Genomic DNA, 25,700 nt, shown 5'->3' with positions numbered 1-25,700 from the left:
ATCAACTTGGCTATGAAATAAAACAGGCTTGAGCTAGGGAGCCAGTAGAAGGAAAAAGGAGAAGCAGATCATAAGTATGCACAGAGTATACATCGGTAAGATTCAGAGCTAAGTTAGATAACCTCTAAGATTTAACAACAACATCATAAGACATGGTAGTGAGAAGCAAATTCTGGAATCAACACATATTGAACACATACTGCCTGAGTTCAAATCTGAGGTCTACCATTTACTGTGGGACCTCAGGTGAGTTATGTAATATCTTCGTGGATCAATCATCTGTAAAATGGGACTAAAGTAACAATACCCATTAATGAGTTAATATACAACATTAAATGAGCTAATATAAAGTGTTTAAGAAAGGTCATTGGCATATAGTATGTGCTATGAAAGTGTTAGTTATTAGTGCTTACAGAACTCACCTTTCTCTTGGTTTGGGTCCAGTGACTTAAAGTTTCTTACACTGTCAACTACCGTCTCTTTGTCGCTTGAATTATATACCACAATGTGTGGCCTTCTGTAAAAATGATATTATATATTATATATGATACTATTCAAACACACACTCACACAACAATAAAACAGGCAATAATTTCCAAAGACAGATAGACTGGAACAATCATCTTTTTCTGCCAAATACTGGAAATTTAATAGCAAAGAAAAAATAAAGCTAAGAGGAAATGGTGCTATGAAACATTAGCTTTCATATGTGGCCCTGTAACAAAGCAAGATATTAGAAGCTTGGTAAAATGGACAGTTTCCCCAAGAGAGTATCTTTTTCTTATTATCAATTATTATTTTTGAAAGAAAAAGGAGCTAAATGAAATTTACTTTCATAGACATTTCCCTTACATCTGGCAAGGTCACCTTGTGACAAGTCAGAATGTGAATTAACTTTACTGGGTTTTTTTAATGATAGAGAAGTGTAATTTGGAGACAATCTCATGCAAATTATAGTAAAACTTTGATAAAATGGTTTATTTTACGTTCTTGATTTCATCTTTATTCATAGTGTGGTATTTGTAACAGAATGTAAGTGTACTTTATTATGAATTTCTATTTCTAGAACCAAAGGGAAAGTGCATTCTCTGCTTCACAAAATTGACTGTAAAAATGATTAGTGGCTTAACATCATATTCTAATATGCAGAATTGTTTTATAAACCAGTCAGTGAAAGTTCTTTAGGAGTATTTGGTGCAAATTGAGATTAAATATTTTATTTAGGTCAAATAGGTAACAGGCAAAACAAACACAACACAAACAAAAATGCTAATATTTATACAAAATAACTACATGTTGTGATTTATCTGCCACAGGGACCCCAAAACCATTGGATTTGATTTTACTTAAAACCAACCACATGTAAATAGATACTCTATGAATAAAATTTTTTTAATGATGGTAAAAGGGATAAAGTATAAACTAAAGAAATGACTTCACTTGTGTTTAAAATATCATTTCTTCAGTTAAACAAAGCACCGCCACCACTTCTGGCATACAGACTACTTACTGTTCATCTGTGTTTCTAGTTCCTTGTTTTTCTTCTTTGGAGTTTTGTGAGGACTCTCCAGTAGCACTGCCAGGGGCTGAGTCAGGATCATTTTTCAGTGTATTTATTATATCAGTAGATACAGTAGGAATGTCTTGTGACTTCAGAAAAGTATTTTCAGCCTCATCTTTAGGCATTTCACTCAGTTCTTCCTTTTCATCTATCTCTTCAAGGCTATAATCAGAGCTTATTCCAGCTACAAAGAAATGAAGATATAATCCTAGATATTAATTTGTCTCATTTATCCAATGCAATTCTGGCAAGGAAGGAATTTTTAAAATAATAATTAGCTGGACTCTTTTAAATTCTGATTCAAAGCTAATAGTAAAATACTTGTCTAATGGTGAATAATTATGTTAATGTATAATCAGATTATCTCAGACATGCGTTTCTAAAAATAATATGCTATCGCTCTAGGTTTTCTTTGTGGTAGAAAAAATGGTTATTTAAGCTTATAAACTTCAAGTTATATATTTCATTTAAGAGTGTGTCTTTCAATTTAAATGACTTTTACCTAGACCAATAGCATTAAATGTAAACAAAAAGAACACAAATTTTTAGGTAGTCTACAAGTGTAATTGTGGCCCAGACGGTAAAGCGTCTGCCTACAATGAGGGGGACCCGGGTTCAATCCCTGGGTCAGGAAGTTCCCCTGGATAAGGAAATGGCAACCCACTCCAGTACTCTTGCCTGGAAAATCCCACGGATGGAGGAGCCTGGTAGGCTACAGTCCATGGGGTCGCAAAGAGTTGGACACGACTGAGCGACTTCACTTCACTTCACAAGTGTAATTACAAAGTTTGACTCAGTAGTTATCAGTGCTATGATTGAGAACTGTCTGAGCATCCTTTAAAAATACTGATGCTCACCTCTACTGTACATCTGTTAAACTAGAATCTCTGCAGGACAGGACCAAGAATTTTTAAGATTCTTTGGGTGATTCTAGTGTGTAACCAAAGTTAAAAGCCACTTACTGAGATGCTTAATTTTTAAGATAATAATAGAATAAGCATTATGCTATAAAAATTAATTTTAATTCCTATTGAGTTTGATTCTCAGAGGCAACTTCCATTAAGTCTTCCTTTCTCTATATTAACTAAGTATAATGAGTATATACCTTTTAAGCAGATACACATACATTTCCTTCTCTTCTTCTTGTTGGTTTATTTAATCTAAATGGAAGCATCCTGTATCTTAAAGGTTGTCCCATATCGATACGTGTGTGTGTCTGATTCTTTTCAATAGCTGTGGTTAATATTTTGTTGAATAAAATGGTTTTATTATTATTTCTTAGTTCTAACAACAAATGGCCAACAGGGTAAAAGACAAGGAGCCATCCTAAGTGGTTAGTGTCCACACTAGTTCTGAAAGTATATTTAAACCAACAAATGAGTTTTTGGATCTCTGCTTATTTGAATATAATTCAGTACCTCCACCTACACAATAGCAGCTGAACAAAGTTTAATTTTACCCCAATTGAGGGAGGGAAAAAAAGTAGTATATCATTGAATTGTAGTGATCTGCACATCTACAAAATTTAACAAAAAGTTTAATGTATTTGAAGAATATTTGAAATAATTAAAATGTATTTATCTTTAAGCATATAGACAGAGTAGTATGCCATTTGTGATTTTTGATAAATGTGGGGAATTTTAACATTTTTGTTATAAATTGAAAAGTAGATTACTAAGAACAAATAATTTGACTTTAAGTAAACATATATATAAATATGTGCACATACTTATACATACAAGTTTTTATCATGACATGAAATAGTTATTTTGATGCCAGTGTACAATATTATGCCTTTAAAGTAACTATATAGATATGACATCTATATAGTAGGAACATATTTACATAATTTAAAAAATGTATCCAGGAAAACTTAATGGCCATTATGATTTAGATGCAAGTGTGTTTTATAGATGGCTCCTGGATATATGTTAAGCTCTTTTGAAATTAACTGAGGTAACATTTAGCAAATTATTGATCTTTCTCCCTATTTCTCTCTTCACAATCACAAGTATTTTATGCAGATACACAATTTTAAGCATGAGGTCCTCACTGAGAAAATGGTCCTAAAGTATGAAGGATGAGTCACACGTTTCAAAAGTCTTTTCAGATTATTTTTCTGGGGTTTTATCAAGTGAAGTCGCTCAGTCGTGTCCAACTCTTTGCTACCCCATGGACTGTAGCCTACCAGGCTCCTCAGTCCATGGGATTTTCCAGGCAAGAGTACTGGAGTGGGGTGCCATTTCCTTCTACAGGGGATCTTTCCGATCCAGGGATCGAACCCAGCTCTCCTGCATTGTAGGCAGACACTTTACCGTCTGAGCTACTTATACTTAGTAGTTACAAGCATTATATGTGTGCATGCTCAGTTGTGTCTGACTTTTTGTGAGCCCATGAACTGTAGCCCACCAGGCTCCTCTGTCCATAGAATTCACCAGGCAAGAATACTGGAGTGAGTTGCCATTTGCTACTCCAGGGGATCTTCCCAACCCAGGGACTGAACCCTGCATCTCCTATACTGGCAGGCGGATTCACCATTGTGCTACTGGGAAGCCCAAGCATTATGTAGGCTTTCTTAAATAAATGCATTCCTGTCATTAAAAGTCTCAGAAAAGGCTGTGATTCTTTAAAAAAAAATTCTAATCAAGAGCACTTTCACACTTTGTTATTTGATTAGTACAGATTTTCCCAAGCTTTAAAAAATATTAAATCAAGTTTGTTTACTGATACTATGGTCAAATGACCAAATTTTAAAACTACAACAACAACAATGACTATAACAAAATGAGGTGGGGACTGTGAACAGTGAATACTTTTCACAGATGTTATATCACAACTATTATATTTCAGCTTCATACATTCTAAGGGAAGACAACTCACTTTCAAAGAACAGAATATCCAAACCTTTGGTGTAGTTTGAAGATACAACAACTCCCAAAGTGTGTTAAAAAAAAAATTACAAAAATATCATTTGAAAGTATAATTATTGAAATTTCTTTTACATTTACTTAGCTTTCTATAATTTGAATCTATTTATCATAATTTTTTCAATCCTTCTAAAGGTTACAAAATTGAAACAAAAATAAAATTCAAAATATTTAAAATTCACAAAATTCAATTGTGTAAAAGAAATTCAAATAAACTTAGTTTGTAGCATCTTATGTCATTAAAGCTTAAAATTTCACTAAGCCTTTTGGGACATCGTGTATATTTTTCCTGGAAATAGTCGAAAGGGCAAAATTGTTTGACAACCACTATCCTTTGCTAAAACAGAATTGTATTAGATTAAACCTATTCTTGTGAACTTTAAAAAAAATTCATTTATTCAGAAAAATGCTCACTGTATCAGACACTTGTGGTTGTTACATGAGTTGTTTTCGCTTTCATTTTTAGAGACTGAGGGAAGGCCAGGTAACTTACAGGGCAGAGATGTGGCAGCAGCCTCAGGCGTTCCAGGGCACCCCGAGACAGGGGCTTCAGCGGGCAGCTGGGACACAGCGCACTGCTCGTTCCCAGGGCCAAGGGAGGCTTCTGCCAAAGAAGTAAAAGCTGCGGTGATGGCACTTAGAAAACAGAATCAAGCAAGCAGAGACCGAGAAGCATTTTGGAAGAAATTATATTTGTGACCTCACAATTAGCCATGCATTAAATAAGAGAGAGATGAGGGGGGAGGGGGGAAGGACCAGAAGAGGAAAGAGCTATGGAGCAGAGTTCAAAGAGCAGCCACTTGTCTCTAATACTTTAGAAATCCTCATTTCATTTATATAGTTTGATATTATTTCATTTATATAGTTTGATATTATTTAATAAATTTCCATGTGAAACAGAATGGTGTTATTGATATTACTCTGGGTAAGACTTGAGAAAAATCATTACTAGTTACCTAATGATAGTGTTTTTAATCACAGAAGAAAGGAGAATTCTATGTCAAAATATTAAATTCCTAAGGATCACCTAAGGATTAATGATTCAGGAACACTTGGGTGCTCCTGAGTTTTTCTGTATTTGTGAACATCAATTATAAAAATTAAGTAGTTATATTAAGCAATTTTTATACCTATCAAATTATCTCCATGTTAAAGTACTGACATAGTAATATTCTATTTTTATCATATTCACTTATATCTAACTAAGTCTAAGGAAGAAGAAATTTTATCATACCTATAATAGCTACTAAATAGCTGTCATTTAAAATATTAGGAAACAGTATTAGGTTGAATTTTTTTTTTACTGGAATTTTACTTATTTAGAGAAAATTCAAAATAAACCATATAACAATAAATAGTTCACAGTAAATTTTTATCATTACATTAGGACACTATGAATTCACACCGATGACAGCTGAATAAAGAATGATACTTTATACCTTCATATAAGTTTTCTTCTGGAAACACCAAGGTGCATTCCTAACTAAGATGCATTGTTCCTCTGGGGGAGAAGATTAATAAATGGCAACCTGGCATTGCATAAGGAAAAGCAGGAGACCTATAGGAAAAGTACTCAGGGTACCATCACAGAATTAAAATTCTGATTGCTGTGTTTCATGCTCTGAGCTCAGGAGGGGAATATTTTTCATTTCATACTGTATAATGTGGGTGTTAGCCACTCAGTCATATCCAACTCTTTCTGACCCCATGGACTATAGCCACCAGGCTCCTCTGTCCATGGAATTTTCCAGGCAAGAATACTGGAATGAGTTGCCATTTCCTTCTCTGATCTTCCCAACCAGAGATTGAACCCACATCTCGCGCACTGCGGGCAGACTCTACTGAATTACTGGGGAAGCCCCTCCCAGGTGGGAAATGGAGTCAAAGTATCTGTATCTCCTTCATGTACAGAGCATCACAAGTAGCTTCTAACTTCATTCCTCAGCTCTACTCGAAGTTCTTTCTCAGTGGTTACAAGATGAGGAACAGAGGTGTCATACCTAGGCTGGACAGGCCCTCAGAAGAGCTCACTTCTATGCCACTGTCTGTAGGAACTGCAGGTACTGACTGTGTGGCTAGAGGACAGAAGAGACATAACTTATAAGCAGGCAGGTCACATTCACCAATGAAACAATTCCTTACTAGCTTAACTTAGTGGCATTTATAGAATTCAGAAAGAGATAGCCCTAACCACCTTAGAAACCTCTTTACTTGTCTAGCTCTGATACAGCCAAATCTGGTTAGATTCCCAATCCTACATGTAGTCAGTCCTGGAAAGACAGTATCTTCTTAATAGACTCATAAATTATAATATGCTCATTTTAGGGTCATGGAGCTGTACAGTTTTACACTTTGTTAAGTTGCAGATTTTTCAAAGGTGGTGAGAATAATCAGGGGCTATCTAAGTATTACTAATAAAATCAATTAATTAAAAGTTAAGTAAGTACTATTATTATTTAATAAAAATACATAATTTATAACATATCATCTCTGTTGTCTAAAGAAAACACAGCACAAATGTAATGTTAATGGGAAAATTGACATTACCAGTCACATGACTGTTCTCATTGCTTTGCAGCAGGACTGTTGTCGAGGGCGGGGAAGGTGCTTTTCGCTTTGTCCTTTTCAAAGATGAATTCCCAGCTGATGTGCTACTGAGCTGCAGAGAACCCGTCCTCACCCTGCCTGCTCCATAGGAACTCTATAGAAAACAAAACAACCAAATGGAATCTCCAGTCGAAAATGAACAGCAGGCTTTAGGAAGACACTGACCTTTCCATTCCAACACATCACATGCCAACATGGAGCTTAACAGTCAGAAAGCATTTACAGAGTATCTGCCATGTGCCAGAAATGGATATGTAAAGAAAAATAAAACATGGTCCTTCTCAAGAAAGGCTAGAATGGGAGGCAGGCATATAAACAACTAATTAAAATGTACATGACTCATAAAAACTAGCTTCCAAAGAAAAATCTAGAGGAAACTACTGGAGTAAAGTCAGAAGCGAAAAAGGGAAGAATATTTGTACATTGAGACTGGCTTGATCTTTCTCTTTTTAGCACAATACATCAATGACAAACATTTCAAAAATCTATATGTTTACCAAAAGCAAGGTCATCTGAGGTCCGTGACTCTATACACAGCTGACGCTCACACTCACAGCATGTGACTGTCAGCCGGCTGGCCAGTGCCTCCTGGCCCACTGCCATGTCATCTTGCTCTTGCCCTTTACAACAAACCTGCTTAAAAGAGTTATTCATAATTTTTTTCTCCCATTTCTCATCTGCCACTTGAACCCCTCCAATCAGACTTCTCTCAGTCTTTGATCCATTAAAACTATTCCTGTCTGTGAGATAATAGAAATACATAAAGGTCTCTGTCCCTGTTGCTGGCACAGAACTCCTAAAACCCTTGAACTTTCCTAAGTGACAAGAACACTAGAATCATCTCTTGTTCTAATATTGGTCTTGGACCCTGGCTCCTGACATAGAGCTCCTGAAACCTTGTAGTTTCCTGGGTGATAGGAGTATCTTTTGTTATAATAAGGCAACTCTGGAGGCCTCCTGAATGAGGGCTTGTCATGGGGAAGTCACAATTAGAAGTCTGAAATTTTCAGCCCTGCCCTCACTGTCTTGAGAAAGGAGAAGGGCTGAAAATGGAATTAATGACTGATCATGCCTGTGTGCTGAGGCTGCCATGAAATCACAAAAGTATGGAGTTCAGAGGGCTTCCAGGTTGATACACATGGAGCTGCTGGGAGAGTGCAATACCTGGATAGGTCATTGCAAGCGCCATGCCTCTTCCCACATACCTTGTCCTATATGTCTCTTCCATCTGCATGTTCACCTATATCCTCTACCATATCCCTTAAAAACAGGTAAATATAGGCAAGTGTTTCCCTGAATTCTGTGAGCTGTTCTAGCAGATTAATTAAACCTGAGAAGGGGTCGAAGAAAACTCTGGTTTATAGCAAGTCGGTCAGAAGTATAGGTAACAACTTGGACTTGGGAATGGTATCTGAAGTTCAAGAAGAGGGTCACTGGAACCTATGATCAACAGCTGGTTGGTTAGGGCTTCTGACTGGTGTCAGAAGTGTGTATGGGAAGGGAGGGCAGTCTTGTGGGACGGAGCCCTTATCCTATGGAATCATGCTGTCTCTGGGTAGGTGGGTCAGAATTGAGTTGAATGCTGGTGTCTAAAAATTGCTTGGTGGTGTGGGGGAAAACCTCCACACGTCTGGTGACCAGAAGTGAAATGTTTTGTGTGAGTAGCAAAGAAGACTCAGGGAAGAGACACATAGTAGGAAAGAACTGGGTTTTCCCTACATTGGTAGAAAACTGTTTTTACTTTATACTATGCAAGTCATCAATGACCTCCTCCCTGACTAAATCAGAGGTTACTTCTTCATTTCAGTTCAGTCGCTCAGTCGTGTCCGACTTGTTGCGAACCCATGAATCGCAGCATGTCAGGCCCCCCTGTCCATCACCAACTCCCGGAGTTCACCCAAACTCATGTCCGTCAAGTCGGTAATGCCATCCAGCCATCTCATCCTCTGTCGTCCCCTTCTCCTCCTGCCCGCAATCCCTCCCAGCATCAGGGTCTTTTCCAATGAGGCAACTCTTCCTATGAGCTCACTTACTGCACATATTAGCAGCATTACATAGCTGACCATCCTCTAAAGTCTCCTTTTTCTTATATCCAGGATACTATATCCTTATTCTGCATACATCTGAACTTTCTATTTCTGTGTGGGTCCTTTTCATCTAGTCCTTGGACATATTCTCTTTAATATCTATGCTCACTCTTAGTAATCTCCACTATCTCTAGGTTTTCTGTATTATTTATATTATTTACAGGTCTTGGACCTTGTATATACATTTTCCGTATTTATTTATATAAATATTTATATTATTTTCTGTATTATTTATATGTTGGTGATTCCAAACTATGTCTCCATTCCTGGACCTCTGTCTGATCTTCACTTAGTATCAAAGCCCATTTCAAACTCAGCATGTCTAAAAACTAAGATCCTGATAATCCCTCCTTTCATCTCCCCCATTAAAAATAATCCTGTTCTCACAGTCTTCCCTGTTTCAATAAAAAGCAAGTCATTCTTCCATTTGTTTAGGCCAGAACTTGTGGAGTCATGCTTCCTTATCCCCTCTCACACTGCACATCACGTCCATCCTGTTGGCTCAGCCAGTTTGACTGCTGCCACAGAGTCTGAGTCACCACCGAGAACCTTCTACCTGGACTGCTTCTTCCACACTGCTTCCCTATTGTCCTTCTGCAACATAGCAGTGAAGGCACCTGTTAAGACAAAAATCAAGGGGCTTCCCTGGAGGCTCAGTGGTAAAGAATCTGCCTGGTCAAATCAGGAGACACCAGTTCAATCCCAGATCTGGGAAGATCCCACATGCCAGGTAACAGCTAAGCCTGTGTGCCACAACTACTGAAGCAGCGCTCTAGAGCCCATGAGCTGCAACTCCTGAACCCATGTGCCACACGCCTAGAGCCCCTGCTCTGAAATAAGAGAAACCACTGCAATGAGAAGCCCACACTCAGCCCAACTGGAAAGGCCCATATGCAGCAACTGAAGACCCAGCAAAGCCATAAATAAATCCTAAAAAAAAAAAAAATCAGGTGAAAGCACTTTGTTCAAAACCCCTAATAATTTCCCAAGTGATACAGAAAAGCCAAAGTCCTTGTAATGACTTCTAAGGTTATCAATGACCCAGCACCTAGATCTTTCTGACCTCCTCCTCCAAGTGTGGAGTGGAATGAGCCACACTGGCCTTCGCACTGCTCCTTGAATGTGCCAGAAGGAGTGTTCCCACCTCAGGATGGTTGCCCTTGCTGTTCCCTATCCCTGGAATGCTCTTTTTTGTAACTTACCATCTTATCCTTTCATATTCTTCAGGTCATTTCTCAAGTATCACTTCTCAGTGAGCTCCTCCTTGATTCCCTCCCCCTACCCACCCACCCACCCACACACCCACACACCCACACACATACTCTCTCTCTCCTCCTGTCTCTCTTCCTAGCTTGATTTATGTGCTTGTGTGCTTGTGCTAAGTCGATTCAGTCATGTCTGACTCTTTGCAACCCTATGAACCATACCCTGCCGGGCTCCTCTGTCCATGGGATTCTCCAGGCAAGAAAACTGTGGTGGGTTGCCATTTCCTACTCCAGGGGGTCTTCCCAACTCAGGGATTGAACCCACATCTCTTGCATATTCTGCATTGGCAGGTGGGTTCTCTACCACTAGTGCCACCTGGGATATTTACTCTCAGTGTTTAATCTTTCTCTAACAGACTATAGGACTGGCCTGTTTACCTTGTCTATTGTTGCTTCCACCAGTTTGACTCTTAGATTAAGGATGTTTTTTTCCTGTTTTGCTCACTGCTGTATCTCCAGAACAATGTCTGGTTCATAGAAGTTTCTCGATAAATATTTGTTGAATGAATGAGAGAAATGAACCAAAAATTGCCTTCTTCATTTGTAAATAAAGGCTCTTGATAAACTTGGAGAGTCTGTAAAGCTTAGGCCATTCCAATCTTATGAGAGAAGGTAAGTACAGCTAAGGAAAGCAGTCTGTTTCATAAGATGTTTATTAGTCAGTATGTTTTGCTACACACCACAAAAAGTTCAGCAAATTTACTCTTTTGAAATATTGTCATATTTCTGTCAGGGAAGGAAGAAAGCCTGCCCTCCCAGAGAAAATTTTGAGTCAGCTGTTGTCACTGCTTGCTCTGTTAGGTACCAAAGTGGAAGGCAGATCATCTCACAGGGACAGAAGCAGAGTCCACAGTGGCAGGTACTTGGCGGAACACACCTCTCACTAAGGTTAAGTCATCTTAACAAGGGGTCAGACAGGGTGGCACCAGGCTGACCTTATCAGTAGACTTCTGTACCAGTTGATAAATAGCTGCAACCATCAATCTCTCCTCTCATTACTCTGGTCCCTTCTACAGAACACTTTAGACGTCTCCAAAATCCAGCATGAAATGAGTTAAAGCCTGCCACCCAAACCCAGATTTTGATTCTGAGTCGCTAAAGCCAATTCTGATTAAATCAGAGGGTCATCCCCCCCCCCGCCCCCGAACACACCTCAACTGGATGGGCATATGGGTGGCTCCTCACCCATATGCTGCTTGGACCTTTAAATAATTAGGAGAAAGGCCCTTGATGATAAGAGATGAGAAAGGAACATAGTGATGAATCAGCAGTATTTAAATATCATTTTGAGTAGAACATAAAGTTTAAATAAAAACCTTCTTATGATGATGTGTCTGTGTTTGGAAATGTTCACTTGCCATCTTATAAAAGTAACAAATTTAGGGATGGTTAGGAAGAAGGCCAAAAATTCTCCTAAAACAATGCGGCACTTTACTTTTTGAAACATTGATCTAAAATATCAAAAGCAGTAAAAATGTCATTTTATTTCTTGATGAGATTACTTCTGTAAAGCCCTATTCAAGTATGCCTCATTCCTATCACAGACCCAGTTTACCAGTAGAAACACAGTAGGTGATCAGGAAGTAATTGGTGAATGCATGAAGCCATGGCTGCATCTGGTCCTCCTAATTCTATGCTAACACCATGTTTCCCGTCTCTGGACTGATTGCTTTCATGTCATCTGAAAACAACTTGTGTTCCCCTTCAGGTCAAGTTCCCAGCCACAGTCATTTATTGGTCTTTTCTATGATCTGACAAAAGCAGTCACAACATGAATTTCTCAGACAACTATATCTGTTTAAGAGTTAGAGCTCTTAAAATTTGATTATAATATAATAAAGCAGATAGCACAGAAATTTTAAAAAGGGAGAAATGTATATACAGAGATTCACAAATTTATATGGACATAATAACACAAAGACAGAGTAAAAATAAACTCATGTATTTCATTTATCATCCTAGAGGTCTTAAAATAAGCTAACTTTTTTTTTTTGTACAGGATATTTATATTTCTATGGATAAATAATTTAAAATTTGTCAAAATATACATATTTCAGCATCACAAATGTTAAACTATTTTTAATAGCATTTGTGAAGACAGTTGAGGGAACGCATGTTAGAAGGGCAAAGCCATGAATGTCTTGTGGGGAGCACATGTTTTATAACCCTATTCTGTAAGATTTACCCCCTTCCTCTATTGTACGGATGTGTAATGAAAGCAAATGGACTTGTGTTTCGAGACCAGCACATGGGTCATACAGACTTAAGAACAAAGACCTTTGAAGAGAACATAATCATCACTGTGTGTGACCAGGTCAACTTATGTTAACTATATCACTAGATTCCATGCTATAATTAATGATAAGAGCTTACTAAATTGATGTTAAAAATGCAAACTTAACAAATGCTGTAAGATGGGCCAGGCAGGATTTTTTAAGGACTAAGAATGATGAGTTTAAAAAATAAGCCTCATTTAGTGACGGGAATATTTCTTTCGTTCTGAGATATGAATGATACTAGCATTCAAAGAATAGCTTAATATACATTTTTTGTTGTCCTATAAGAGAGAGCCACAAGAGTTTTTAAATTTGTGTGTGTGTGTGTGTTTAGAGGCTATTAGAAAAGAATTTTAATCAGCTAAGCTGCAGCCAAGAGAAAATCAAACTTGGACTTATTCCATGTTAATTAAAATATCGCTATTAAGATTAAAATGAAGGAACCCCTGGATCCTAGAGGAAAACATTTCTCTTGGGTAAAAACCTACAGAAAAAGAAAGGGCATTTAAGGTAGAAGATCTAGGTATTTCTAAATAGACTGTAGCCAAGAAAACTGGCATGTACCTTGGGATGCCTGTAGAATAACAGATCTAGTACACAAGCTTTCTAAAAAGTAGACAGACTAAACTAATGCAGTCATTTAAGTAAACACATCATGAGTTCCTATATAAAATATTAAAGAAATAAAAAAGGGTGAGGAAGGGCATTGTGTATTCTTAAGCCCCATTTTGTTCTGTGCGCTTCAGGAATATGCTCCTTAATCGACTCCCAGTAGTTCTACTGTTTTCTTTCATCAGGGTTGAGCTACCCAGGATGTTGAGTGTGAATCTGTTTAATTGGAGAGAAGTTTACAGAGGTTTTGCAAGCTCGAAGAGAGGCAATGTAATGGTTACCAAACACAGGAGCTTTGGAGTCAATGCCAGGGCTTGCACCAGGAGAGCATAGCATTTACTGTCCCTGCAACCTTCTGCCTCCTCCTCCACAAAGTGGGAAAAGTAACAGTACCTGCTTCGCTGGGGCTGGATGCTCATGTGACATGACCTGTGTCAGGCACTGAGTGCTAGTACAGTGCTAGTACTGCTCCACAAATAGTAGCTCATGTTACGACACGTAATTTGTCTATTTTCAAGTACGTGAAAGTGTAAATAAGCAAATGACAGTTGTAATTAGGGGTTAGAGTAAAAAGTATAGGTAAAAGGAGGTCTTTAAGAATGGTGCTTTCTTCAGTGCTGGGGGTGGTGGGAGTCCTACTAGAGACAGTCTCAGTTATAATCAACCTCAAACAGCTGCAGGAACTTGTGCTTAGCCCACTGCACAAACCAGTTCCACTGTGTGTAGAATGCCACCTTAAGTCACTTCAGGCAGCTTCATCATACCTTCTGCTGCTGCTAAGTCGCTTCAGTCATGTCCGACTCTGTGTGACCCCACAGATGGCAGCCCACCAGCTCCCCCTGAGATTCTCCAGGCAAGAACACTGGAGTGGGTTGCCATTTCCTTCTCCAGTGCATGAAAGTGAAAAGTGAAAGGGAAATTGCTTAGTCGTGTCCAACCCTTAACGACTCCATGGACTGCAGCCCACCAGGCTCCTCCATCCCATGGGATTTTCCAGGCAAGAGTACTGGAGTGGGGTGCCATTGCCTTCTCCACATCATACTTTCATCATACATTAAAGGAGTTTAATAAAAGCTAAATGTTTAATACTAGTTTGTTAAATCTTAGTGAGGGGGTATATTAAAGTATATAAATCTGCAATATTTCATACATTTAGTGCAAACATTTAAAATAAAAGAACTGCTTAGAACTGTCTTTAGTTTTTACCAGCTAGCCAAGGTACATTTCCTCTGTTCAAATTATGATGGAAATTTTTAAAAGGAGTTGCTGCTGCTGTTAAGTCGCTTCAGTCATGTCCGACTCTGTGTGACCCCATAGACGGCAGCCCACCAGGCTCCCCCGTCCCTGGGATTCTCCAGGCAAGAACACTGGAGTGGGTTGCCATTTCCTTCTCCAGTGCATGAAAGTGAAAAATGAAAGTGAAGTTGCTCAGTTATATCTGACTTTTCGTGACCCCATGGACTGTAGCCCACCAGGCTCCTCCGTCCATGAGATTTTCCAGGCAAGAGTACTGGAGTGGGTTGCCATTTCCTTCTCCAAAAGGAGTTGAGATCATATTAAAGTCCAGAGGATTTACAAAACAAGAAAACAGAGAGGTTTCTTCCTACTATGGGAAAAATGCTTTGGTTAATGGTTAATGATTAGAAATCTCCAATTATTTATTTTAGTTAGACTCACTAAGTCTGCCTGCCTTCAGCAAAAACTACACCTCTAACAGTAACATACATCACTGAATTAATTCACTAATGAAAGTGACAAGGTCAAGCTGAAAACCATGCCAGATAGTTAACCCCTCATAATTCATATCCAGATCAGAATTCACTGGTTTAAAATAAAAGTAAATTTAGCTGAAGAAAACAGGGTTAAATGGCATTCAATAGATTTACTTAGTACTAGAACTATAGTAGTTATTAAATTACTTATTAATCACAGTTGAATTACCTGATGTGGATCATTGAAATCAATATATCCTGGTTAAGAGAGAAGAATACAATTAGGAAAATAAAAAGACTAAATCAAAGGATGGAAATACAGTGATTCAACTTCAATGACATTGTTAAGTGTTTCTAGTAGAAGCTTTTGGATTTTAGTTTGTTTATAATACGATTTTCCATGTAAGGTCGGGTTGGGTTAGAGAGAACTTAAGCAATCTCTTAAAACTGTCTTAAAACTCATATAATTTTCTTTTCTTCTTTAGGCACAGATTCCCATTATCCTTCTCCAATTTGGACACTCTCAATAAATGCTGTAAAATATTATAATACCTTATAATTGACATTAGGTTTTCTTCATTTACTATGGATTAATCATTTCTATCCTAATGACTAAATTTCCATTTAACTGAAGGTCATGCTTTAACTTTTTTTTTTAAGCCAGAACCACTTTCAGGACCTTAGTTTGCTGACCAACAACTGAACCCTGCAGTGAAAACATGGAGTCCTAACCCCTGGACCGCCAGGGAATTCCTAACTCTTAACTCTTGATAGAATTCTAAAATACTTTGACAACTTAAACAACAAATCAATTTTCTTAAACTTTAAACATAACTATTATACCAGAGTGAATGTAATATAGAAGTATAAGATGTTCTATTGAATTTCAAAATACGCAAAGCTCTGAAGGTCGGTTTTACTTATTACAAAGAAATTGGTTTTATTATTGATTTGATCATAAAGTTAGCACAGTCTCCCATGAGATTCAAACAGTGCATATGTTGACGAGGAAAAAAACAAAAGAAACATCACTGTAAATCTCAGTAAATACAGGTTACCTCCTAGAAATTTTGTTGTCCAACCTTTACCTTATACCTGCATACACTCAGGCAGACAAATGCACACAAGCTTTGACTTGTACTGGATGAAAGCATACATGCCAGTTTCTTATATGACGATTTTTCACACAGCATGCTACGTTTGGTGGGTCTAGAGCAAGTTTACTTTGCTTCTTTGAATCCTGCTTTTTCTATACCCTTTTCCCCCTTGGGCAGCACTTTGTCAAGACTCCTAAACACTTAGAACTTATATAGTCTATTTTTTTATTCTCTCTGTAATCCTGTTTTAAGATCCTTCATTGATAGCACTGAAAGTCTAAGCTTGCTTTAGTCAACTTACATTTTAAAAAGTCATATCAGTGAAGGAGTATAAGAAATAGGGGTGATATTCCAGGTATCAGACAACTATAGTTAGGGAAAGGAGAAATAGGGAAGCAGTCTCAGAGCCTGGAGCTCTCAAATCCACATATATAAGCAGGCATCCATTCTGCTAATTTTAACAGTGTTTCTATCAATCCCCTGAAATAATTCTACAAGAGGTAGCAATGAGATTAGAGCTGATCCACTTACAGGTGTCTAAATGACTACCACCACCTTTCACTTGTGCCTTTTAGAGTTACTAACAAGTTAAATCTCTTCAGAGGATTCTGAGTGGCCAAGCCTACCAAAGCATTTGTCTTAGAATCATCTAGTTTTTAACTCACTGTTCAGTTCAGTTCCATCGCTCAGTCTTGTCCAACTCTTCGTGACCCCATGGACTACAGCATGACAGGTCTCCCTGTCCATCGCCAACTCCCATCGCCAAACTCATGTCCATTGAGTCGGTGATGCCATTCAACCATCTCATCCTCTGTCGTCCCCTTTTCCTCCCATCTTCAATCTTTCAGCATCAGGGTCTTTTCAAATGAGTCAGTTCTTTGTATCAGGTGGCCAAAGTATTGGAGTTTCAATTTCAGCATGAGTCCTTCCAATGAATATTCAGGACTAATTTCCTTTAGGATGGGCTGGTTTGATCTCCTTGCATTCCAAGGGACTCAAGAGTCTTCTCCAACACCACAGTTCAAAAGCATCAATTCTTTGGCTCAGCTTTCTTTATAGTCCAACTCTCATATCCATACATGACTGCTGGAAAAACCATAGCTTTGACTAGATCGACCTATGTTGGCAAAGCAATTTCTCTGCTTTTTAATTTGCTGAATAGGTTGGTCATAACTTTTCTTCCAAGGAGCAAGCGTCTTTTAATTTCATGGTTGCAATCACCATCTGCAGTGATTTTTGAGCCCAAAAGATAAAGTCTGTCACTGTTTCCTCGTCTTTTTGCCATGTAGTGATGGGAAGTGAAGTGATGGGACCAGATGCCATGATCTTAGTTTTCTGAATGTTGAGTTTTAAGCCAACTTTTTCACTCTTCTCTTTCACTTTCATCATGAGGCTCTTTAGTTTTTCTTTGCTTTCTGCCATAAAGGTGGCGTCATCTGCATATCTGACATTACTGATTTTTCTCCCAGCAATCTTGATCCCAGCTTGGGCTTTATCCAGCCCAGCGTTTCTCATGATGTACTCCACATATAAGCTAAATAAGCAGGGTGACAATATACAGCCTTGACGTACTCCTTTCCCTATTTGGAACCAGTCTGTTTTTTCATGTCCAGTTCTGGCTGTTGCTTCCTGACCTACATACAGATTTCTTAAGAGGCAGGTCAGGTGGTCTGGTATTCCCAGCTCTTGAAGAGTTTTCCACAGTTTGTTGTGATCCACACAGTCAAAGGCTTTGGCATAGTCAATAAAACAGAAGTACATGTTTTTCTGGAACTCTTGCTTTTTCGATGATCTAATAGATGTTGGTAATTTGATCTCTGGTTCCTCTGCCTTTTCTAAATCCAGCTTGAACATCTCGAAGTTCTCAGTTCATATACTGTTGAAGCCTCACTTGGAGAATTTTGAGCATTACTTTACCAGCGTGTGAGATGAGTGCAACTATACAGTAGTTTGAGGATTCTTCTGCATTGCCTTTCTTTGGGATTGGAATGAAAACTGACCTTTTCCAGTCCTGTGGCCACTGCTGAGTTTTCCAAATTTGCTGGCATAACAGTGGCAAACTCACTGTTAGTCAATGATAATAACATCTGTGTTGTCTGGTTAACAGACTCATTAACCTGAACATAACTTCCTCAAATGTTATTATCTTCAGCCTCTTTTAAGGGATGCCCAAAACACATGTGTTGGCTTTTTGTGTTACAATCAAGAGTTCAGGGAGAAAGATCCCAGTTAGCCCATGATTTATTTTGCTATCCTTCTTCAGGGTTCAAAAATCTTTAGATGAGTAATACCAAGACTAGATATCACTGTCCAGTGTAACACTGACCAAACCAAAGACCCCTGCAACAGAGCACTTTCATTTGTTAAAGCCCGATTTTAAATGACAACAACAACTTTCACAAAAAACAATACTATAATACTAGAGTTGAAAAAGACTTTTGGAAATTTTGTTACAAAACCTTTTTCTACAGAGGAGAAACCCAAACCACAACGTTCAATGTCTTGTCCTTCAAGGTAGAAGATGATGAAGACAATGAGAAAAATAACCCCAAAACAAAGAAGAATATGAGACCTCTGGCAGATCCAAGAGTCTCTCTCAAGCCAGGCTAGGGTTTCTTCTGCCACAAAATAATTCTTTCCAGCCCTCTCCACACATATCAGAATAAACCTAAAACACAATTTTACAACCTGTGTTACACCTGTTCTTGCAAGGGCTTTACATTTCTGTCCCTCAGGCAATCTGCTTCCATTTTATCAACCCTCCAATACTTTGAGAAAGTATGTACTCAAGTCTTATTAGTGGTAATCCCTTATTTATAACATTTTTTAAATGCCTGAAGATATGGGCCTAAGTAGTATATCTTTAATGAAAAAAGACAAGATGAACCAGGAGAAAGCAGAGATCAGGATCAAGTTGAAAAGAGGACGGTGGTAACTGTGGTTCTCTGTGGTCATAGTGATCAAGACAGAGGGGTGTCTAGAGGCACAGCAGGAGAATACCCTACAGGTAGCTGAGTTAGGGCCTCTACCAGAGCAAAGGAGCAATCAAGGGGACAAACTAGGACCAACTCAGCTCATCCCAGAAGAGAGTTCAGACTGTATGTATGGCCGGCATTATCCAAGTGACCCCACCTTTTTATTATGGAAGCTCCAGGAACGGGGCCAGCTTCTCTCCGCCCCAAGAAAAGTTATGACCAACCTAGATAGCATACTGAAAAGCAGAGACATTACTTTGACAACAAAGTTCCGTCTAGTCAAGGCTATGGTTTTTCCTGTGGTCATGTATGGATGTGAGAGTTGGACTGTGAAGAAGGCTGAGTGCCGAAGAACTGATGCTTTTGAACTGTGGTGTTGGAGAAGACTCTTGAGAGTCCCTTGGACTGCAAGGAGATCCAACCAGTCCATTCTGAAGGAGTTCAGCCCTGGGATTTCTTTGGAAGGAAGGATGCTAAAGCTGAAACTCCAGTACTTTGGCCACCTCATGCGAAGAGGTGACTCATTAGAAAAGACTCTGACACTGAAAGGGATTGGGGGCAGAAGAAGAAGGGGACGACAGAGGATGAGATGGCTGGATGGCATCACCGACTTGACAGACGTGAGTCTGAGTGAACTCCGGGAGTTGGTGATGGACAGGGAGGCCTGGAGTGCTGCGATTCATGGGGTTGCAAAGAGTCGGACTGAGCGACTGAACTGACTGACTGACCAGAGAAAGGCATGCCTTTAGAACCATGTGGTCCCAAATATCAAGGTGGCAGAAAGGCTAAGAAAGCTTTGTCCTACAAGAACTTGTAAAGGAAGACCCCTAACATTGATTATTTTCTATGATACTTAAAAAGTTTGGGCTGTACTTTGCAGCATGCAAGACCTTAGTTCCTCGATCAAAGATTGAACCTGTGCCCCCTGCATTGGAAGGCGGAGTCGTAACCACTGGACCACCAGGGTAGTCCCTCAATGATATTTTATTAACTCAGAATATCAAACTAGATAAGGAAGTGAAATCCCCACTAATTCCACAAATGACCTATTGTTCTTTGAATAGTACTGTTCTTTAAAATTTAGCAACTTTATAATGTGCTTATTTGCATTTAGGTCAGAGGTAAAGCTGGCAGAAGCTTAAAAAGTAATTGCTCAGAGGAATGTCATGAGCATTAAATGAATAAAGTGATCCTTGTCGGAAATATTAGCAAATGTTATATAAACATTAGTCATTATTTCTGCCCTTGTGTGATTATGACCCTTTCAAGATCTGATGAAAAGTACAATGCAAAGTATGTCTTGTATCTGGGAAAACCTTAAAAAAGCGAGCATATTAAATATTTTATTGTGCTGGTACATTTCTCTACTGAATGAAACAAGTCATATTTTTGGAAGTACAGACAGCTGTATACTGTATATCAGGCTGAAGATGCCATGGCAACCACTGTTCCTAGGCAATTGGAGAATTATATGTGTGGTCCACTTTCTGTATCATAAGTGGAACGTGGAGGTGAAAATCAAATGTTATGAGACAACCTGGAGAAAAAAATTAGAAAGGGGTATATTTCTCAAAATTTATATGCTCTATTACAACAACCTTAATGACTCTGCATAAAATGACTAGATTAAACTCATTAAGTGAAGCAAGACCAAATATATGCTTGTACATTTCATAACCGTATGACAATCTCTCATCTGTTTGTAAAGCATGATAAATATTAAAAGATGAAATTGGGTAAAAGATGAAAAATGTCAAGTATTTAAAAAAAAAACAAATCAGCTGTTAAAAAACTAACACTCTAGGTATTATATTTCAGTTGCATAAGACTATATGGCAAAGAATTTCAGTTTCTCAACATTTGAGTGTTTGTCTGCAGCAGAAAGCAAAATGAGACCAAGTGAAATGCCCAGTCAAAAGCATTCCTTGTTATGTTTCCAGCCAAAAGTCAATATCCTAAAGAAAATGAGATGTCATGCAAGTAGCAGTAAAAAGCAGTTTTCTGTTGTATACACACACATCCAAGCAGCAAAGTCACACCAAATGTATGAAGAATTCTCCAAAAGATTCTTTGGATTCTATGGGTCAAGATTACTACAGCTTCTGTCCAACTTTCCTTCCACTTCTTCAAATGTAAAATAAGCATAAAAGGTTAACTTATCAATAATACTAGGATGTCCTTTGGCCGCTGATTTCATTAAATGTGTTCTTCAGAGATACTTGGTCAGTAGACACGGGTCAGAAACTAGATTTCTGAACTTAGTTTCAGTCCCAGTACTCTAAGTCACTTTTAAGTCAATATCACTGCATTTCTGACTTCTATCATGTATGAAGTCAAGGACAACCTGATTTTAAAAATTATATGTATTTTATGCAGTGATACATGTGATCTAGTCCATGAAATGACAGCATGGGCCAGCTCCTACATATGTTGTTGCACAAATGGCATTTCACATCTTCAGGCAGAATCATCTTCAAAAATGGCTTTAAAAGAACCAAGTAAAACTGCCAGAAAATTTCTAATTGGATAGTTTTCTCTTCCAAATGAACATTTCCATAGAAAACAAGGTATTTCACCTTTACAAGGAAAATGACACTGTAGAAGTGCCAGCAAACTGTGTAGTCTTTTAAAATATATGCTTTAGATGGATAGAAAGAATTTTAGATGCAGAAATGTTCCCCCAAAAGGTTAGGATAAATTATTTTACTAACTAGGATCATCATTGAGTTCTCTTTGGAAACTGCACGCCTGGTTGCCAAAATTAGCTCAGAAAATCAACAGCCTTTGATGTGAATATTTTCAGTTGATGCTCCAAAATCACTATCCAAATACCTTAATTTGCCAGTACTGAGAAATGCCTTAGAGGAATGAGGCAAATTATTAAATATAGACTGCCAAAAAGTATAAAATAGGTGTGGTTAGCAACATTTTTTCCAGGCTACAGACAGACTGACTTATCTCTAAGCCTAAGGCAAATAGAATATCAGTGATTACTAAAGAACATTAAAATAAAAACTCAAAATGAATAAAACTGTGCTAACTATAAATCACTTTCTCACACATTACTGTTATTTCTCTCTCTAGCTCTGTTTCCTGATAGTTCACCCACAAGAGATAAGCATTTGCTATTTCTAATATAATGTAACTATTTCCAATATTCTCTTTCTGCTTTATTCAAAGGATGCTTTGGCGAAAAAGACTGGAAAAATCAGAATGCTATAGTTCTGTTAAACAGCGCACCCTTGTGGTTTATTTTACCACCTAAACATTAAAAATCATAGGACGAGGATGTATCCAAAATTTTCACCGACTTGGAAATTATTTTGTCGTTTATTTTTTTCCAGTAATCTTTCCCAGCTTGGTATTACTTTTAGGCTTTTAGGCAGTAAAAATAGTGCCTTTTTAAAATTTCAAATTCTAAACTAAATTGTTACAACAGATATAAAATGTCTGCAGTGATTATGACTATATGCTTTGCTGAATCTCCTGAATCTTTTCATCTGATGCTACAAAAAAATTTCAATTCAAGAGTGAATTTCGTTTCTATGCATTATGCAATGCACACTAACTACATTTTAGTTGTTGGTCCTTAAGCTTTTAACACAACCTTGCCAAAATTCTGGCTTTGTAAAAGCTTAGGAAAAATATTGCCAAGAATTATTTGAGCCAATTACTATTAAAAAGTAAATGTAAGCAATGTTTAAGTTATCCAAGTACTTCTTAAAATTTACCAGATCTACCCATGGAATACTAGAATTTTATTTGACATTTTCATTGTATATCCCATACCTGATTGTGTGAAACCGTGGTTAAAAGTTTACTTATCAATTCTCTAACACCTACTGTGTTACAGAATTTCTCTGGGTAACACAAATCCCATCCTCTGGTTGGGAATTTAAAAAGGGAGAATTTAACAATGTTATAAGCTTTAAACAATAAAACAATGTTTATCTTTAGAGGATGGGGTGTCTATCCCATAACATGTTATATCCATCAATAGAATATTATGCAACCTTAAAAAGGGAAGCCTTTTATGTATTGATAAGGATATCTAAAATATATCATTCAGTACCAAAAAGTGAGGTATAACATAATACATGTAGCATATGACTGGCTGAGAAATTAAAAACATATGTAGGTTGAATACTGACTTGAATATATATACATATAGTCAGGCTGGAAGAATACACAAAAGTGTAATTGGTTGCCTTTAGGCATAAAAATTTGGCTGGCAGCAGGGTTGGAATGGAGAATTTTCACTGTATTTTCCTTTTCATCTTTAGAAATATATATCATAGGATATATGATACTACCTAAACATATATATAAATTAAGATGAAACATAAAAACACAAGAGAGACAAATTCAGAGAGAGTAAGATCATCTCATGTTGGAATCTTTAAAAAATTGTCCATGAAGCAGGTAAAGGAAAGTTATAATTTGAATGAACGAGGAGGAATCAAGATGAAGCTGGGGGAATTACTCTATTCTAAAAGCATAGGAAACATGGTTTTTGCACAAGTGATGTCAAATCTTCTGGTTAGAGTTAGAAGTATACTGAAAATGATGAGGAGTTAACATTAAAAAACAAACAAACAAACAAACTTGTGCTTTTGTACAGCAACAGAAACCACCAACAAATGAAAAGACAACCTGCAGAAAGGGAATATTTGCAAATCATGTATCTGGTAAGGGGCTAATATCCAAAATATATAAAGAACTCATACAACTTGATAGCCTAACAAATGCAATTTTAAAAATGGGCAGAGGAACTGAATATTTTTACAAAGATTTACAGATGGTCAATCAGTATTAGAAATGGTATTTAACATCATTAATCATCAGGGAAGTTCAAATCAAAATTACAGTAAGATACCATGTCATACTTGTTAGAATGGCTATCATCAAGACTATAAACGATGTGTGCTGACACAAATGTTAAGAAAAGAGAATCCTTGTGCACTCTTGGTAGGAGCATAAATTGGTGCAGTCACTATGGAAAACAGTTTGGAGGTCAGTGAAATAATTAAAAATAGAAACTACCATATGATCCAGCAATTGCACTCCTGGATATGTATTCAAAGGGAACAAAAATAGGATATTAAAGAGCTACCTACACTCCCATGTCACCATAGCCAAGACACAGAAGCACCCTAAGTGTCCATGTATGGATAAATGGACAAAGAAGATGTGATATGTTAAATATGTATATGTGTGTATCATATATATATATCATATATATATCATATATATATATGATACATACACATATGCACACACACAGAAATATTATTCAGCCATGAGAAAGATGGAAATCCTGCCATTTGTAACAACATAGATGGACCTTCAGGGCATTACAGTAAATGAAATAAGCCAAAGACTGCCAAATATTGCATGGTTTCATTTACATGTGGAATCTAAAAATCAAACTCAGAGTAGAAGAGGTTACCTGGGGCTGGGGAATGGGGGAATAGAGAGAAATTGATAAAAGAGGACAAACTTTCAATTAGCAGATGAATAAGATCTGAGGCTCTAATGGAAACCTAATGACTATGGTTGACAACACTGTATTATATAATGGAAATTTGCTAAAATAGAACTTAAATGTTCATACCAAAAAAACCCCAATAATATGTGAAGTGATGGACATGTTAATTAAATAGATAGAATTCTTTCACAATGTATTCAAATTGCCACAATGTATTTAAATAGCTTACAATTTTATTTGTCAATTATACTTCAAAATAACTAGAAAGAAAGAGAGGAGGGGAGATGTGTGTCGGGCCTTTCACACCCACCACACTGTGTAGAGGGCCTTAAATGCCGGGAAAATAACAGCCATCTATCCAAAGTTTCTGAACTGAAAAGTGACAATTATAAAATATAAATGTGGCGGCTTGCCATATCCTTCATATTGTGAAGACGAAAAGGGGCAAGACAAGCTAAGTACTGACCTTCTCCTTACATTCCTGCCCCTGGACTTCCCTGAGGCATGGCTTTAGCAGAGGGGATACAAGAAAGGGACAAGGAGACACTGTAAAGAGAAAGTGAATAAGTGGATGTGGAAAGAAAAAGAAAGAACATCAGAGGTCATCCTGAGCTTTTCAAATTGGGAAAAATAAGTGAGATTGATTTTACATACATTGATCTCTAGATGATCGACGCCCAAATCAGATTGATTATGTTCTTTGCAGCTGAAGAATTATATTCTTTGCAGCTCTATACAGTCAGCAAAAACAAGACCAGGAGCAGACTGTGGCTCAGATTATCAGCTCCTTATTGCAAAATTCAGGCTCAAACTGAATCAAGTAGGGAAAACCACTAGGCCACTCAGGTATGACCTAAATCAAATCTCTTATAAGTGGAGGTGACGAACAGATTCAAGGAACTCGATCTGGTAGACAGAGTGCCTGAAGAATTATGGATGGAGGTTCCTAACATTGTACAGAAGGTGATGACCAAGACCATCCCCAAGAAAAAGAAATGTAAGAAGGCAAAATGGTTGTCTGAGGAGGCCTTACAAGTAGCTGAGAAAAGAAGAGAAAGAAAAAGCAAAGGAGAAAGAAAAAGAGATACCCAAC

The 25,700-nt window shown here is 37.7% G+C and overlaps 1 protein-coding gene across 10 annotated transcripts in view; it reads right to left on the bottom strand.

Moving 5' to 3' along the window:
* COBLL1 (cordon-bleu WH2 repeat protein like 1) overlaps positions 1 to 25,700 on the bottom strand; it is a 167,342-nt gene that overhangs the window by 15,125 nt on the left and 126,517 nt on the right. For 6 of the 10 annotated variants that reach the window (XM_060411126.1, XM_060411124.1, XM_042243796.1 and 3 more), the window contains 5 exons: positions 7,036 to 7,189; positions 6,489 to 6,563; positions 4,982 to 5,092; positions 1,511 to 1,745; positions 423 to 517 (listed from right to left, as the gene is read on the bottom strand). In XM_060411126.1, coding sequence (XP_060267109.1) covers positions 423 to 517; positions 1,511 to 1,745; positions 4,982 to 5,092; positions 6,489 to 6,563; positions 7,036 to 7,189 — 670 coding nt within the window. The remainder of the gene's footprint in view (positions 1 to 422; positions 518 to 1,510; positions 1,746 to 4,981; positions 5,093 to 6,488; positions 6,564 to 7,035; positions 7,190 to 25,700) is intronic. The other 4 variants (XM_060411128.1, XM_042243798.1, XM_060411129.1 and 1 more) reach the window with 2 other exon arrangements.

Source organism: Ovis aries, chromosome 2, assembly GCF_016772045.2.
Source record: "Ovis aries strain OAR_USU_Benz2616 breed Rambouillet chromosome 2, ARS-UI_Ramb_v3.0, whole genome shotgun sequence".
NCBI lineage: Eukaryota > Metazoa > Chordata > Mammalia > Artiodactyla > Bovidae > Ovis > Ovis aries.
The sequence above is the reverse complement of the archived record's forward strand: the minus strand, read 5'-3'. Positions and strand labels throughout refer to the sequence as shown.